At 36.7% G+C, this 14,714-nt stretch overlaps 1 protein-coding gene across 1 annotated transcript; it reads left to right on the top strand.

The window, feature by feature from the left end:
- Window positions 1-904: 904 nt before the first annotated feature.
- LOC132140647 (polyadenylate-binding protein-interacting protein 1-like) lies at window positions 905-14,682 on the top strand. Its single transcript, XM_059549499.1, has 11 exons — window positions 905-1,258; window positions 2,216-2,337; window positions 2,839-3,036; window positions 3,744-3,856; window positions 4,031-4,142; window positions 7,366-7,491; window positions 7,758-7,864; window positions 8,347-8,464; window positions 8,565-8,619; window positions 8,942-9,020; window positions 13,816-14,682. The coding sequence occupies exons 1-11, from the start codon at window positions 1,129-1,131 to the stop codon at window positions 13,904-13,906; spliced, it is 1,251 nt and encodes a 416-aa protein (XP_059405482.1). The 5' UTR covers window positions 905-1,128; the 3' UTR covers window positions 13,907-14,682.
- The last annotated feature ends 32 nt before the right edge of the window (window positions 14,683-14,714 follow it).

Genomic DNA, 14,714 nt, shown 5'->3' with positions numbered 1-14,714 from the left:
TTAACTGGCATAAATGTGTGAATGGACAGAAAAAATTTGTTCTATGTATCAAATATTTGTATTTTACTCTTCCTTGAAATGGTTTTGTCTTTTAACAGTATTTATAACATTATTACTGTTGAGTTAACAGAAATGAACCATTTTTAATTACAAATCATCTTAACCAATGTCAGCTGTATCCAATATTTTAGCACATTTGCTCAACTTGCTATGCTTTATTTATGGGAAATACATATTGATCAATAAATAAACTTTTGTTAGCTAAAACTTTTTTTTGTAAGATTTTACTTAAAAAAAAATTCTGATTATTGTAAACTGAAATTTAAAAATATATAAATTATTTTTTAAATATTTAAAATCTTATTTAAAAAATGAACAATAAAAATATCGAAAACAATAAAATGTCAATTAAATTAAAGAAATTAAATTAAATTAAAGAAACAAACTTTGAAAATGGAAAAAAATAATACAATTAATATATTACAGTATTATATGAATTACAGTAAAGGTAAAGTAAAGTAGGTTCTCAGAGTTGAGCTCCAGCCCTAATCGAACACACCTGAGCAAGCTAATCAAGGACTTCAGGATCACTAGAAAGTTACAGGCAGGTGTGTACCACAACATTTTAGAAACATGTTTAATTTTGATGTTTATTGATAATAAAAATAAAAATTTTAAGTTTTAAATTGTGTTTACACTGTATCTAAACAATTTCCCAACATGCTGCCTCATATGAAATCAAGGTTAATCAACCATTTGTTTTGTGTTTCACACTATTCATGTAAAATACATAATAATTGTAGTATTTGTATTATTTTCAGCGGAAACTACAGTTTTCATTCCAAATTCCTGTCAAAGTAATTTACTGCCACATTTCTCCACTAGGATGACATTATTTCCAATAGATGGCAGTGCTCCTTTGATCAGCTGGTATTTCTGGAGAACGACTGAGGAAGTGATTAGTGTTTAGGTGCCAGAAACAGAAATAGTAAAGATGAAAGTGAGAAGCAGACCGTAGAGTAAAGCTGTCGGTGTAGTGTACAGTGGCCCACTGAGATCTGATCTGATCTGATCCGTGTGTTTATTCGCGTCTGACGACAGACAGCTGAGATCGGCGAGACGAAGATCATGAACAACAGCAGCACACCACCCTCCTCTTCTTCATCCGAGGCTGGAGACAGCAGAAGTTTAGTGTTTGTCCCGAGTGAACCGCTCAGACCGCCGCGCACGGCTCCTCCGGTGTCTGACAGCAGCGCAGGTGAAGTCGAGTTCACTGCTAGCTCTCATGCTAGTCCGCTAATGTCTCTGCAAAGTAGCTAATGGTGCCAGAGACTTTTAAGGGGAATAAACACGCATATTTCCTAGTCCTTTTTTGTCTAGTTCTGTATCTGTAATATCCTCGGTTATAAAAAAAAAGCAGAACATTTGGGTTAATTAGCCTGTGGAAGAGTGACTTCAGTCGATGACAATTAATGCTAGTCACTGTTACGTTAGATGTTATCACGATATAAGTTACATACACATGCATTTAATTTAGAGAAAGAGTCTAATGCTTGGGTGAGGTAAAAGGCAGTAGAAATACCTGAAAACATACATGGGGTCCATGTTTATGTGGAAATATATGAAGTTACCAATGCTTTGACGATGTTGAAACTCATCTTTAACATTTCAGTAAAGTTGACGACAGATATCACATCAACACATGAACCATTTTAACAAGAGTTTCCACCATTTTGCTGTTTTAGATGTATTTTGTTATTGGATGGATGGATGGATAGATGCATGATTAAATAGATGGATGCTAAGATGGATGGATGACAGATGGATAGATACAGTATATGGATGTAAAGATGGGTAGATATGATAGATGCATGAATGGATGACTGCAGAAATTAATGGATGGATGGGTGCATGAATGGATAGATAGATAGATAGATAGATAGGTGGACTTTTACTGGAATTCATGAATTAGAGCTGGTTAGTGGGCAAGATTGCTAATTCAGGCAAATTTGTCATGTGACCTGAGTGAAGAAGTTAAGTCATCTTGAGGTGTTGCTTCTGTATCTACACTTCAAGTATAATGTGTGGACATATCTGCTTGTTTGACTACTGGAAAAGTCATCAAAATTATGCATTAACAGAAAGCAGGAATTACTGTGTATAGTGACTACATTTGTTCAGCATTAATGCCAGTCTCCATCGCTCTGTCTTCCAGAGAGCAGATCCTCAGTTTCTTCAGGGCACAATAGCAGCAGTGCCGCAGATGCGCTTGTGAAAAACTCCAAACTGTCTGCGGCTGCATCTGAGTTTGTCCCGGGCTCTTATGCATCATTCCAGGTCCCTGTGGCTCTTTTTTGAATTTTTTGGGGGGGAATTTTCTGTGTGGTATTAGTTAAGGATGTTCATTTTAACCGGTTAACTGTTAACCAACCATTAAGAATTTTGACCGATTAATACAATAAGTTAAACGGTTAAAGTCATTTATTTATTTATTTTCAGTAATTCATCAAAATATTTTAAAAGGTTTTCTGCATTGTTAAAATATGCTATGCATGTAAACATTGTTTTTTTTTTTAAAGCGATCTGTCATCTGGTTTCCTTTCGCACATCACAAAAATGAACCGAAACTCTGTAAACTAGGCTACTTGTTGCACAGTTCTTTGCTAATTTTCTTAATTTATTAAATAAAAATATATTTCTCGTATTGGCCTATTTATTCGTATATATATATATTTAATTCATTTCTAATTTAAAATAATTTTGTCAGTTAGGAAAAATAACCACAATGAACATACCTAGTATTAGTCTTATGTTCTCCTTTTTTTTTTTTTTTTTTAGGATGATGTATATTCCGATGAATCTGAGGGATTCTATGTCGAGCCCTCTTTGGCTGATTTCGTTCAGGAATTCGTAAGCCATCTGTACTCATCTCCAGGGTCCTTTGAGACAGAAATCGATTACATCACAGACACACTGAACAGCTGCGTCACTACAGAGGAGACTCTGCAGGAGCTGGTAGAGCTCATCTACGTACAGGTGTGCTTCTGACCACTCTCTAATAATGCATCTGTGTGGGAACCAGGGCCGTCCTTTGGGACGAACGGACTGAGAATATGTTTGATTTTTTTTTTTTTTTTTTTTACACATGATTAAAAAATCAAGTGTGAAAAGTAAATCTTTCTACTTATTACTATATTCATGAATATTGCATAGTCTAATAACCAATATAAATGAATAATTTACTACATCAATATTTTATAGCCATCTCATCCTGTATTTATTTATAGCTGTCTAGTAAACTATACATTGAACAGTCCAATGTATATAGATAGATAGAAAGAAATAAATATATATGAATTATATATATGGAGGGGCGTGGTGTTGGCGCAGTGAATAAGACACATGCCTTTGGTGTGAGAGACCCAGGTTCGAATCCACTGTGAGACACCAATGTGTCCCTGAGCAAGACACTTAACCCCTAGTTGCTCCAGAGGCGTGCGACCGCTGACATATATAGCAAATGTAAGTCGCTTTGGATAAAAGCGTCAGCTAAATGAATAAATGTAAATGTAATGTAAATGAATATCTCTTTGGGTTTGAGACTTTAGTCTTTTCAACTTTAGGGATATCGTCTATGCACGAACAGCTTATAACACTCCAAAGAGAAAAGAAAACCTGAAGTTGCATCACATAACCATTTAAGATGAATGGAATGAAAGCCGTCCGACATTTGTTTTCCACAGTCCACGTCTGTCCCTCACTTCGCCTACACGGTAGCGAGGCTGTGTAACCATCTGTCTCATCACATCCATTTCAGTCCAGCCAGCGGTAACTTCCGACAGCTGCTGCTGAAGAGGTACATTTGAGGTTTAAGTACCCATTTCTGGGTGTTTCATAAAAGTGCCTTGACATTTGGTTCTTAAAGTCAACAGTTTCTTCCCTTTTCTATCTTAGTTTTTACTTTCAGTTTCATTTAGTCTCATTTTTGTTAGTTTCATTTATCCTTTAACTCCATTCTGTGTTTGTGTAGGTGTCACACTGAGTATGAGCAGAGGGAGCAGGCCTTGAGAGGAGATCCAGACACCCAGAAAAAGTTTTACTCTTATGTGCTGTTTCTGGGGGAGCTTTACATTAACCTGGAGGTCAGTTAACTAATGCTTTTGACTTATTACCACAAAATATAAGAAATATGATTACACAGCTCTCTGGGATACAGTCTAATAACCAATATAAATCAATATTTATATCCATCTAATCCTGTATTTATTTATTTGGTAAAGCTGATGAACTAAGTAATGTATGGTGTTATTTCAGTATTATTTATATATTACGGTTTTTATATTTTCAGTTTTCATTTTAATTTTAGTTAGTTTTTTAGTTAGTAGTTCCTTTTTAGTGTAATTATTACTGTAGATTTCCTTTGTTCATTTATTATAAGTTTTATTTTTTTTCTATTTTTTCCAAATAATTGATTTATTTATAAGTGCTTCAACTTATTTTAGTAAGTTGCCAAGTCAAATTTATTTAGTTAGTTAGTTATCCTTTCATTTCAAATTTATTTGTATTAAAAGTTTAGATCACCCAGAAATGAAAATTAGGCCAAAAATGACTCACCCTCAAGGCAATGCTAGGTGTATATGACTTTCTTCTTTCAGACAAATCCAGTCGGAGTTATATTAAAAATTGTCTTTGATCTTTCAAGCTCTATCATGACACTCAGTGGGTGTTGCAGTGCTTCAGTTCAAAAGAAGTGAAATAAAAAGTGCAAAAAGTTTTAGCAAAGAAAAACCAGTCTCTTCTTGGCTTATATCGAAATCCTCCTACATTCTTCTTTACAAATCCTCGTTTTGTACTTCTAATTAGTAAAAGTTGTTTTGTTTTGATCTCTCCCCTGTCACTTCTGAGCTGTGCATAAGCAACCCCAGTCTCATACATCATTCCTCTGAACTACTTCGTTCAAACAGTGAGCGCAAGCTAGATTAAATTATTATGTTTTAAATATACAGGAGGACTTTGTTTTCCCCCGGAGCCGTGTGTGAGACTTTTTTAATGGATGGGCGCTTTTTATTGAACTTCTTTTGGACTGATGCATGCAACACGCATTGAGTGCCATGAAAAATCTTAAAAGTAGAGATGTTCCGATACCCTTTTTCTCTTCCCGATATCGATTCCGATACCTGGGCTCAGGGTATCAGCCGATACAGAGTACTGATCTGATACCTGGGTGTGTATCTGTATATACAGCTGTATATACTACTAGCCCTGTGTAAATTGCTAGAATTATTTTATGGTGTGCTTCAGACTTAACCCTTAATAAAACATGAACAAATACATGGTGAACTACTGTATTTATTACAGTATTTTTATTATCTGACATGAATTAGACAGTAATATTATTTATTTTCTTAAGCGAAAAAGAACTTCAAATGCAGCCAAAAATCTAACACCGCAAACTAAAAAAGGTATTTTAGTTTTACAATATAACTGTATAAAAAAACTGCAACAAATAAGTCTAGGAATATAAAAAATGATATATTAATCAGATAATCTCTTTATAACAAAACAAGTAAAAAACAAGCAACCGTCTAGGCATAATTATTATTATTAATAGAGATGGATTATTATTACTACATAGAGACATAGCTAAATCTACTGTAGGCTACAACAGTAGCTTAATATATTGTCAATTTACTCGCCATGAAGATCTTTGAGAGTCTGTGTTTATGATATGACAGTTTTCTCAAATGAAACGGTAAATTCTCATGAAGTGACGGTTTATGCGTTCGTATCGTCATATAGTTAACGTTACACACAGCAGAGACTGCAAAACAGCGAGCTCTCGCGCATCTGCGCCCGTCACCCACAGAGATGTAGAATTTGCAGGAGTAATATTTAAATACTATTTAGCTGTTTAATATTCACAGACACTAGTATATATTCGGCTACAGTCTGGAGCCCTGCGCTTAGACTAACACGGAAGCGACTGACCGCAGCGCCGGGTACCGAATATACTCGGGAGTCGGTAACTTATGCCGCGTTCCAGGGAACCCGTAACCCGTGTTTTTCCAACCTTCTACCCGTGAAAGTGCACTGGAACAGCAGTCAAACCCGTGACTTCCCACCCATGAACTTGTACTAGATAGATGTACTCAGAGTTGCGAACTCTGACGTCACATAGCCTGCGAAACAACAATGGCAGCCTCTACGGATAATATTGCCTATGGATGCAGTGTTTACGCAAATGGTGCACGTTTAAAAAAATGATTTTAGGACAATATAACATTGCAATAAAATTAATAATCTAGCTACAATTGCTTGCGCACAGGAAGTTTGGCGTGACTTGCCTGGAACGCTATAAAGTCGTGAGTCGTGGTTTGAAATCGTGACTTACGAGCTCAAAAACCTGCCTGGAATGCAGCATTACTACCGGTTCTACAGAGACGCTGGTATCATCACATTTTTACATTTTCAGCACCGACTTGGCAGTGAAGTACCAGTACTTGTGGCATCCCTAGTCGCCGTTTTACTGTCTGGTTGGTCCAGTCTGAAATACTGCTAAACAGCGGACATACTGCTAACCACTGATCTATAATATAGAAGCGGCTTCACTGTCTGTTGGCAGTTTAGAACGTGACGAGCGATCCATTCATATATAGATCAGTGCTGCTATCGCGTTTTCATTTTTTCTCCGCTGCTTTAAACAGGTGTTGCTTGTGGCAACACAGCACAACTTCCTGTGTTTGCAATGCATTCTGAGCAGCGAAGAAAAACCGTGCAGCGGTTAGGCAAAGCTAGCGGTCATAACTAGGTCTTGAAAATGGTATCGGATCGGTATATGGGTTCATGTACTCGCCGATGCCAATGCCAGAATTTGTTGTGGTATTGGTGGTATTTCCGATACTAGTATCGGAATCGGAACAACTCCACTTAAAAGATCAAAGAGAAGTTTTCAATATAAGTCTGACTGGATTCGTCTGAAAGACGAAAGCCTTATATACCTAGGATGTCTTGACGGTGAGTAATATTTGGCCTAATGTAAATTTTTGGGTGAACCAAACCTTTAAAAAATATTATTTTATTTAGATTTTTGTAATTTTTTTTGGCTGAATTTATAATAACATATATTGTCAGCCAGTCATCATTACAAAATAAACCCATCAGCAGAGCTTGCCCTGCTTCGTTTGAGCAAATTATGTAAGGCTAAAGTCTGAACCAATTAGAGCCCTGTATATCTATTCCTTTGTATAATCTAGTGTATAAATCCTAACATATGTATCTGCTTGAATTTAAATGTCAGAGCTGTATATTTATTGTTTTCAAAAATATGAGCTACTACAATTCTTTATTTTATCAATTGTCTTTTAGATAAAAAGTGGAAAGAACAAACCTGGGCGAGCTAATATCTTACTGGGAGCACTAAAGGATCTTTTGAACACATTATTTTCTCACCCAGATAACCCCAACCTAATGTGTGCTGTCAAATTACTCAAGGTTTGAAGTATTCCTCTTCCTACACACTGTGAATACACTAAATGGTACTGTTTCAAGGCAAATGTCAGAGCCAGCCTGTAGGAGTTATTAAGTGACCTCAGGACTCAACTTAAGATTATTAGTGACAGTAGTTCTGACATTAACAAAGACTTTGAAATTGCCAGGCAACTCAAAGCAACTGAAATGAAATAAGTTATTAATCTGCAGATAATAATACAGTACTGCACTGTTGATGTTGACTTTCATTGTTTCACTGGTTTGACAAGCTGACTGGTTCCGTTCTGGAAGACACATGGAAGGAGAAAGGCCAGTCTGACATGGACGAGGTAATCAAGAAAATCGAAGACATTGTGCTGGATGCCAAATGCAGCCGGTGAGTGAGTCAGGCAACGCTTCAATAATAGTTGATAGATTTTTTTAAACGTTCAGCATATAATATATCAAGGTAATTATAGATAAATAAAACTATACATGAAATAGCAAAACACATCAAAATAATTTGTTGCACACAAAATGGTTAGCTTAAATGTGAAATTAATATAAAAAAATATTTAAAAAACATATAGTTAAAAATATCAGTAAAACTATAATAATATTTCAGTGATTCTGAAATACACTGGTTCAGTGTAATGTAGTACTGAGCACTGTTTGCACTCCTACTGTTTATTATTTTACTTTTGCATAAAGCTGAGTTGCATTGCCTGTACTATTTTTTTGTCACTTTCATTTGCTTTGTTGCTGAGCATCACTGTCAGTGTAAAAGGCTCTTAGATTGTTGAGTGGTACAATTCATTATTGATATGTACTGTATCTGTTTTATTGATGTTTACTCTTACTGTATGTGTGTGTTTGTAGAGATGTCAGGACGATGCTGTTGAAACTGGTGGAGCTGCGATCCAGTAACTGGGGTCGAGTTCACACAGCCGCTGTGAGCAGTGACGCTACACCTGACAACGACCCCAACTACTTTATGGTGCGCAATGCCAAAGAAATGAAATGTATTTAATCAGGTTTTGTAATATGTAATCTTTGTAGCCTCTTTTAAATTGTTTCTGCATGGTTTTGCTCCTCAGAATGAACCAACCTTCTACACAGCAGATGGGACGCCTTTCACAGCAGCGGATCCTGGTGAGTATCGGGAACGTCTTCAGTCTGCTGTGACCCACACAGACTTCAGTGTTTTATTAAGCGGGCCAGTGTCCCAAAACCATGATCAGGTTCAAAATCAAAAGAAATTCAGAAACTACATTTTAAGGGAAAGATAATCTATAAGAAAAAAGTAAAAAAAAAAAAAAAAAACTTAATTTTTTTTTTTTTTTTTACTTTTTTCTTATAGATTATCTTTATCATAACATATCAATATTATTTATTTATTTTTAATATGAATAATTACTGTGTTTACTACTGATTACTATTTTGCTTATCTGTCCCTTTTTTTTCCCCATCACAGAATACTCAGAGAAATACCAGGAGATTCTAGACAGAGAAGACTGCTTCCCTGATGCATATGAAGAGGATGGAAATGATTCGTAAGAATATCCTAAGTTTTGTTTGCTTGATGCACAACTGAGATACTATATAGTTTTTAATTAATGTTTTAAATCAATTTAATATAAAGTTTTAATAATTCTGTGTTTTTATCAATTTTATTAGTTTTCATTTTTTTATTATAGCTATGTAGTTTTCATTCATTTTAAATGTGGTTCATTTTAGTACGTCAATTAAATTAACAATGTTATTTTATTTCAAGTAACAAAAATGTTATTTATGGTTTAAATTACCTCTAATAACCCTGGTGTGACCATCCCCTCTGGTAAAACTCCAGTAATTGTCCTCATCACAATGATGCTGGGGGGAGTCAAAGAGCGCATTTTAGTGAAGTCAGCAGTCCAGGGAGAGAGGGGGGCTTAGCAAGACCTGCCAGTCTTATTCAGCATAGTCTTCAGCCCATTGGATGGGCCATGAGCAGTTAACAAAGACCAGCCAACAGGGGGAGACTGTAATTCATGTGATGAGTTTTAAAAGATACAGTATGTAGTTATGAGAAACACAGTCAAAATAAGACACTTGCATAGTTTATTCATAATTTTAATGATTCAGACAAATGCACAGTTTCAAGAATTTAATGTAAATATAAGCTTTTGCTTATATAGATTTTTCAGATTTTAAAAGGACTCTCTTATGCTCACCATGGCTGCATTTATTTAATTAAAAATACAGTAAAAACTGTAATATTGTGAATTATTATTGTAATTTTAAAGTAAGAAAAGCTGAATGTTTAGCAGCTATACTTAGTTTAGTGCATCCTTGCTGAATTTAAGTACTTTCTGCATTCAATATAAGATGACAGAAAAAGCTCTGAACTGTGACAGTCACTTACCGTTTTTAATTAGCAATGGTGTGTTGTTGTTTTTTTTTAAATACGAAGTAGCAAATTTAAAAAAGGTAAATGTGACTGTCACAATTCAGACTTTTTTCTTACAATTCTGACAAACCATTTTTTTTACTCTTTTCTTGCAATTCTAAGTTCACATCTTGCAATTCTGTTTTTTCCCCCACCACATCTTAAAAAAAGTAATTGTTGTTATATTACAAATACAAATTAGATTTTTATATCTCAATATTGAGTTGATCTTTCACAGGTTTTGACTTCAAATTCATATATATATTTATATATATGTATTAGGGGTGTAACGGTACGTGTATTCGTACCGGACTGTTTCGGTACAAGGCTTTCGCTATGGTGCACGTGTGTACCGAATGACCGAATGCAATATTTCGTGTTTCCAAACGAACATATTAAGTGGCGGAAGTCTGCGCGTTCAGCGCAAATCCCGCCCTGCAGCTGATTCTAAGGCCGGTGACACACTGGCTGCATGGCGTTTCTGCTGCATGTCAGTTGCGTGACGGCTGCTTCGCGTTTTCTATGCCTTTACACACCAGAATCGTGCCTGACACGGCGCGCTGCTGCTAATGTAGGTGACATAGAGGGAGGCTGCCGACAGACCAGGATCTTGTCTTCACGACAACAATATCTATACTTCATGTTGAGCATAAATATAAAGCCTACTGATAAAGGAACAGCGTCCAGTGCGACTTATATGTTTTTTCCTCATCATGACGTATTTTTGGACTGATGCGACTTATACTCAGGTGCGACTTATAGTCCGAAAAATACGGTGTGTGTGTGTGTGTGTGTGTATATATATATATATATATATATATATATATATATGTGTGTGTGTGTGTGTGTGTGTGTGTGTGTGTACGTACACACACACATACTGTATACACACTCACTGGCCACTTTATTAGGTGCATCTTGGTAGTACAGGGTTGGACCCCCTTTTGTCTTCAGAACTGCCTTAATTCTTCATGGTGTAGATTCAACAAGGTGTTGGAAACATTCCTCAGAGATTTTGGTCCATATTGACATGAGAGCATCACGCAATTGCTGCAGATATGTAGGCTGCACATCCATGATGCGAACCTCCCGTTCCACCACATCCCAAAGCTGTTCTATGGGATTGAGATCAGGGGCCAGTTGCACCAGCTGTGCGTAAGTTATAACTTAGCCTAGTTTTGACGTAAATGGACACTAAGTTACGACTTACGGACTACTAAATATTTTTGCGTTGCACCATTAAACTTAGTTTAAACGTAACTATACGTTGTAACTAAATATTTACGGAAGCCTCTGTCCATGTATAACGGTCGGAATAAGATGTCAGCCAGATTAGATCACATTGATGAGCTTGTATTTGATCATGAAGAGCCGCAAGTTCGTCAACGAGTTTTACGAGACAGACATCATCCGTTGGATATTTATGATGATGTCGACATATATGCTCGTTTGCGCTTTAAAAGAGAGGGCATAATGCGGATAACGGACATGATAGCGTCTGATATTCAGCACGAGACAGACAGAAATGGCGCTCTCTCCCCAAGCCTCTCTGCTCACAGCCTTTTGCATTTATTTTGTTTATGTCCTGCCAAATCTCACCTTTTTTCCGGTTTGTGACAGATGAGATTAATTTGCTTTCAAGGACTGTTTTGTTTTCTTTGTATCCATCAATTAAAATAAGAATTTCTTCATGACTGAAATTTTTCTTCCTGTTTCTTTTCTCCTCCATGTGTGGGATAGATATTTTCAATTAAAAGTGTAATGTTTTGAGTTCGATAACGTGTGCTTTAATGTCTTTTTTAACTTTCAGTTTAGGTCAGTCAAGAATGAGTTTCAAATTACGCGCTGTTCAGACTATTTCCTATTTACCTATTAGAAGGCTTGTGATTGGGTTAAGAAAAATAGACGTCATTCTATGCGACAACGCATTACTTTACGGAGAGCTTACGACCTACTAGCTACGTTCTGCCTTAAGAATAAATGGTGCAACTGAATAAAGTACAGAGTTAGTTATAAACTAGCTAGTAGTTACTTAGCCTCTAGTTTGGACTTTACGTTCCAGTTTAAGTAAGAACTTACGAACGGCTGGTGCAACCCTACCCTGGTGACTGTGGAGGCCATTTGAGGAAAGTGAACTCATTGTCATGTTCAAGAAACCAGTCTGAGATGATTTGAGCTTTGTGACATGATGCACTATCCTGCTGGAAGTAGCCATCCTAAGATGGGTACACTGTAGTCATAAAGGGATGGACATGGTCAGAAACAATGCTCAGGTAGGCCGTGGCGTTTAAACGATGCTCAGTTGGTACTAAGGGGCCTAAAGTGTGCCAAGAAAAAATCCCCCACACCATTACACCACCACCACCAGCCTGAATCATTGAGACAAGGAAGGATGGATTTATGATTCCATGTTCTTTACGCCAAATTCTGACTCTACCATCTGAATGTTGCAGCAGAAATCGAGACTCATCAGACCAGGCAATATTTTTTTTCAAACGTCTATTGTCCAATTTTAGTGAACCTTTGCGAATTGTATCCTCCGTTTCCTGTTCTTAGCTGATAGGAGCGGCACCTGGTGTGGTCTTCTTCTAATGTAGCCCATCGGCTTCAGGGTTCTACGTGTTGTGCGTTCAGAGATGGTATTCTACACATCTTGGTTATAACGAGTGCTTATTTGAGTTACTGTTGCCTTTCTATCGTCTCTACCAGTCTGCCCATTCTCCTCTTACATCGAGGCATTTTTGTCCACACAACTGCTGCTCACTGGATATTTTCTCTTTTTTTATATTTCTCCATAATATCCCAGGAGATCAGCAGTTTCTGAAATACTCAGACCGACCCGTCTGGCTCCAACAACCATTCCACGTTCAAAGTCACTTAAATCCCCTTTCTTCTCCATTCTGATGCTCTATTTGAAATTCAGCAACTTGTCTTCACCACATCTAGATGCCTAAATGCATTGAGTTGCTGCCATGTGATTGGCTGATAGAAATTTGTGCTGAAAGCAATTGAACAGGTACACCTAACAAAGTGGACGGTGAGTGTATATATAGACTCAGAATTGCAAGGAGAAAAATTACGATACAAATCATTGCAAAGCGAATTAATGGAAAATTTAGGTTTCTACGATATTTAGCAGTAGCTTATCAGTGGTTAACTCAGTTTATGAACATATGGCAGAAATGTACAGAAAAATCAATTAAAGACGTACACAAACAGATGACGAACACTTTTAACAGCAATTTTTATATGATGCAATCAAACTTACAGCAAAATTTGTTAGTTCAGTATGTTGATTCAGGGTTAGCATCATCTGAGCTCCTCTGAGGGGTCATCATCATCTCTTCTCAGGTGTTTTGGATGCAGGCTGGAGCTTGTGTAAATCCTTGATTACCACAGCAAAACAGAGAAACAAATAGAGACATAATTAGCTTAGCTGCTGTTCCAACCAAGTAAAATAAAGTAGTTTAACCCAAGCTAAAGAATAATAATGTGCACATGATCAGATGTAACTGCAGTCCAAAATTATAAGATGCATTATTTGAATGCTTGGCGAAAGAGATGCGTTTTTAATCTACTGTAGATTTAAACCAAGAGAGTGTGTCTGAACCCCGAACATTATCAGGAAGGCTATTCCAGAGTTTGGGAGCCAAATGCGAAAAAGCTCTACCTCCTTTAGCGGACTTTGCTATCCTAGGTACCACCAAAAGTCCAGAGTTTAGTAACCTTAGGGAGCGTGATGGATTGTAGCGTGGCAGAAGACTAGTTAGGTACACAGGAGCTATAAACTTTAGAACGGTGAGGAAGCAAAATAAAAATCGTATCTATTGTAAAATAGAAAGATGCAATTTTTTTTTTCATCCTGTGGTGGGATTCAAACTTCCATACTCTTATAATGAAGGAATGCTTCTATGTTGCAGCTTCTGCAGTGATGAAGATGAAATGGATCCAGAGATTGAGGAGGCGTTTGAGAGGTTTTGCATGGAGTCGGACGCAAGAAGAAAGAAATGAGAAACTGTGATGATCATGTTGACGCCACACCCGACCAGCTGGAATGTTTCAGAGCGGAAAAACCAAGAACGTTTCGGTTGATTTTCGTTTGATTTGGCTACAGTGTCACTGGATTCAAAGGCTGGAATTACTGTTTAGATGTAATGCAGCATAATTGGCAAGTCTGTCAGGCCATCAAATTACCATTGGTTTGGCATTTGGGTTGTGAGGTTTATTTTATGTGTTCTGATTTGTCAAAAATCCCCCAAAATGTTTGCAGTGAGATTTTTATGAGCCAAAGAGTAGCATCATCAAGTAAAGTGTGGTTTGTTTGCAAACTAACTGCTCAATATCCAACTAAATGTACGAGAAACTGGGTTCTGCATTTTACTCCTCAATACTTTGCCATGTAGAGCCGAAGAGCACAGGGAGAAAGACAAAAACTTTTAAGAGAAAATATTTTTTTCTGTTCTTCCTTTATCTGATTTTCCACAATCCTTTTTAGATTTTCAATTTATGCACATCTTTGAAGAAAAGGCAACCCTGACTTTAAAGTCCGTTTGATTTTTGGAATGCTGAAATAAAGTTTCCTCATATGTTAAGTGTATCAGTTTAGAGGAAAAGCTCAGAACAGGTTTTGGGAGTTTATACAGACTCATCCACGACTGTGATTTACAGAACTTTTCTCATCACCACCACCATCTCATGGATCCCATATAAAGGAATGTTTATTTTACTACAGTTGTAAATATTATTTACTGCACTGTTTGCCTGCAATAAATCTTTATAAAAACACAGTCTCTTTGCATTTCGTAGGAATCCAAGTGAC

The sequence above is a fragment of the Carassius carassius genome, chromosome 5 (genome assembly GCF_963082965.1).
Source record: "Carassius carassius chromosome 5, fCarCar2.1, whole genome shotgun sequence".
Classification (NCBI taxonomy): domain Eukaryota; kingdom Metazoa; phylum Chordata; class Actinopteri; order Cypriniformes; family Cyprinidae; genus Carassius; species Carassius carassius.
The sequence above is the reverse complement of the archived record's forward strand: the minus strand, read 5'-3'. Positions and strand labels throughout refer to the sequence as shown.